Source organism: Temnothorax curvispinosus, unplaced genomic scaffold (genome assembly GCF_003070985.1).
Source record: "Temnothorax curvispinosus isolate PA1 unplaced genomic scaffold, ASM307098v1 QBEX01006523.1, whole genome shotgun sequence".
Classification (NCBI taxonomy): domain Eukaryota; kingdom Metazoa; phylum Arthropoda; class Insecta; order Hymenoptera; family Formicidae; genus Temnothorax; species Temnothorax curvispinosus.
Window position 1 is genome coordinate 1 of NW_020216303.1, and position 3,522 is coordinate 3,522.

The 3,522-nt window shown below is 32.2% G+C and overlaps 1 protein-coding gene across 3 annotated transcripts; it reads left to right on the forward strand.

Annotated features, from left to right (window-relative positions):
• The first annotated feature begins 425 nt into the window (after positions 1–425).
• On the forward strand, positions 426–3,261 carry LOC112455914 (dynein-1-beta heavy chain, flagellar inner arm I1 complex-like). Of its 3 annotated transcripts, none has more exons than XM_025018132.1 (7): positions 426–517; positions 660–945; positions 1,281–1,446; positions 1,732–1,877; positions 2,040–2,367; positions 2,523–2,710; positions 2,938–3,017. In XM_025018132.1, exons 2-7 carry the CDS (start codon positions 698–700, stop codon positions 3,002–3,004), a joined length of 1,143 nt encoding a protein of 380 aa, XP_024873900.1. In that variant the 5' UTR covers positions 426–517; positions 660–697; the 3' UTR covers positions 3,005–3,017. The 3 variants fall into 3 exon arrangements, with proteins under 3 accessions (XP_024873900.1, XP_024873901.1, XP_024873902.1); XM_025018133.1 differs by having other exon boundaries at positions 449–524; positions 2,938–3,261; XM_025018134.1 differs by having other exon boundaries at positions 449–524; positions 1,738–1,877.
• The last annotated feature ends 261 nt before the right edge of the window (positions 3,262–3,522 follow it).

The following is a 3,522-nucleotide window of genomic DNA, read 5'->3' on the forward strand; positions in this document are numbered from 1 at the left end:
TAAAATTAGCAAGCACGTATATTTATTATTGATGTTTTTAATCATAAGAATACAACAGAATACAAATTTAGATCGCGTCATTTTCAAATTTATTTTCAACGTACTATTCTTGAGTTTGATTCTTTAACGTCGATCTTATATATAAAATATTTCTTTAATAACAAGAACAGTTATCAGAAACAATCTGTTCTTCGATCTACACAATTTTCTGATGTGCTTAACTGAATGGGTTTACAAGCCGATGGGTTTGACCAAATTGTACGTGCCGGCAGAAAATCTATCTGATATCGTGATACCATCAGCAGAGATGGACGTGAGAGACGAAAAACTGAATTTAACGGAAACAAATGGTCCGCATGTTTCTAAGGACGTACGGGAGTCGGAAAAGGCGTTGATCGGCAGATTTGAAAGAATTGTACGATATTGGATCAAACAAATACGACAAGTATTGGCGAGCACGTCTACGCAATCTAGCAAAGGCGAACGAACCATATTCGACGAGTTGCAACGTTGGACAGTGAGATGTTAATTTCGAATTTTATTATATTTTATGTATAGTGAATCTCGCAAGCGGCTCTAACTGTCATTTGTGTTTACTCAAACTTTTATTATTGTCTCAAAATAACATAAAGTATATCTCAAAGTTGTCTTTTTTGCAGATTTTAATTTATGCTGTTTGTATCATCAGTTATCGAGTATGGAAATTCGATCGATCGTGCATCTGTTGGAGAACGTTTGTTCGCCGAGCGTGGACTCCTTTCAACTTTTAACATTACAGCTTCGCAAAGGCGTAGAACAAGCTGCGTCCAATATAACTTATCTCAACATTCTATCGGAAGCTTGTAACAACCTGAAATGTCCAAGCGAGATTGAAGAAAAACCTATGATGAAAATACTATTTTTGATATTGTTTATCTGGACGGAATCCCCGTTTTACAACATGTCGTAAGGTTTCTTTTATATTTAATATATATATCATATTAATGTCCACTTCTACCAATATGTGGATTAACTTTAATCTCGGTTTAATTTATTTCTCATCTTTTTCTAAATCTTACAACTAGAAGAGAATAAAAAGTAAGTTAAACCGAGATCAAAAATCGGATCTGTATCGGTAGAAATGGACATTTAAGACATTTTAAACTTTATCTTCACGTATTTTATTTGCGCGTGTAATCGCGTAACACTTTGATTCCTCTGATTTCTCTGTCTTAAAATAATTAAAATTATCCGCATATTAAAAAATTGGATAACAAAAGACGTGTACTTGTTTATTTTAGGAACAACATAGAGGTACTTTGTGCAGCCATAAGCGCTCAAATAGTACATCAATGTAAGACGTATATCAATTTGCAAGTGATACTAGAAGGCGATACGGAAAATGGGATAAATATACTTCGGAAATGCATCTCTTGTTGCCAAACATATAAAACGGCATATAATAAAGTATATTTAATGTGTTCTGAACTTTTTGTGTTATGGCCAATTTTACCGAGCTTCCATCCTGGCAGGACAGCGTTTCTTAATAATCTTTGTAAATGCTTTATAAAATGCTTCAAGTACGTAACAAACTGTCCGCGTTAGCAAATATTAATTAAAGTAAAATAAATTGTATGTAAAAAATCACAAGTTTAATAGACAATTTAATTTAATTAATAAAAAGAAAATTGATGAAATTGGCTATAATTCCTGTAAAATCAAATTCGTTTATTTTTTTTTTTACAAAATCAGTTGCAGGTCACGAAGATAACTGCGCTCATTCAATCGAATAGCATCTGGGATGTGAATGAAAAATTAATCTTTAATTATATCGATACGTTTGTGCAAAGATGTTGCGATATCATTGAAATATGTAATTCTTCAATAGTATTTGGAAGGTAAAGGCAATAGAATAAGGAAGGTAATAGAGTATTTTGCACGCACATGTCTCGGAACAATAAATATATAGTAAAATACTATTACAAAATAGAAATGGCTACGTTATCATACACGTATAAATTATAATATATACGTATGACAAATGCACACCATTTTTATAGGTGCAACAAAGTGGGAATGATCGGCGGTCCAAAAGGTATCGAGTACGATGCCTCGTGTCGCCAAATAGAGAGCCTATTTTATGAGAGTCTCGATGAAATCAAATTGATCCGCGACGACATTTTGGACGTTACAAAATCTAGGTGGCTGGAAAACATGCTGAAATTCAGAAACTTTGTAATGGAATTGGAGAGCATGGTGAAAAATTTGATCGATCGCATATTTGAAGAGATCAAGAACGTTGAGGAAGGCATCGAGGCTATTTATGCTTTACAACGCTTTAAACATAGAGAATCTTTGCGAAATATATTATCGAGGAAATGGGTGCAGGTGAGAAAAGCAACGTTGTATTAAAAAAATAAAAATAAAGATGCAATTAAGCTCATACATTATTTTGTGCTAGAATGTGCCTAGAAAGTATAATAATAAATATTAAGTGCAAATAATCAAATGTTTCACGTAGCAACAATACGTTTCTTCTTCAGGTATGGCAAATATTTGGTAAAGAAATTGAAAGTTGTAGCAATATTATGATTTTACACGAAACGTATTATACACCGTTTCAATGCTACTCGGAAGATGTACGTATGCTATGCATAAAGCAATATTTAGAACGCGTGTCCCATATGATGATTGATATGTCCGATTGGATGGGAGCGTGTGCAGCTGAGAAGTAAGCAAAATCGTTCTAATCTAATATTCCTTTTTTCTGCTCTTAAATAAATTTTTATTATACGTTAAAAATCATACGACACTTGTGATTTTTGTTGCGTTATTTTATTAGACATATTAAAAAATATCGTATATTTTTTACAATAAAATTATAATGAATTCAAATATTTTAGCGTGTAAACGTCATTAGGTGCAATGGATTGTAGATTATAAAATATCTATTTTCAGGTATATATTGGAGCAGTACAAGCGAATGACATGTCGATGGAAGTGGCAAATAAACGAGTGTCATTGATAATAAAACATAGTATAATTTAAAAAAAAGTTATATAACATGTAGTACTTGAATATTGCATTTTAGACGAAATATAAAGATGAAAACTAAACTCGGTATATCGACTATTGAATATAATCTCAAATAGCAATAAGAAAATGCGCGGTCTATAAATTGAAATTAAAGACGTAGAATTATATATATAAAAAGAACTTTTATATTTTCTAATGGTTATCTGTATCTTATGTATTAAAAGTCAATAAAGTTTATTTATGTCATGTAACGTTAAAAAATCTTTAATCAAAAAGATCATTTTATGATATCCCCTCCCCCACCCGATTTATGTGTATTACATATGTATGTACATACATACAATAACCAATTAGAAGAGATGTTTCTTAGAAACAAAAGTATTGTTGGCTGGACAAGTCTCTAGACGTTCTCGTATTAAATAATACCAGAATCGGTCGTGGAGCATGTAAATGCTCCATTAAGGTGCCATTACATGGGAGCGTTTGAGCGTCGAGCGTCGAGCGTCA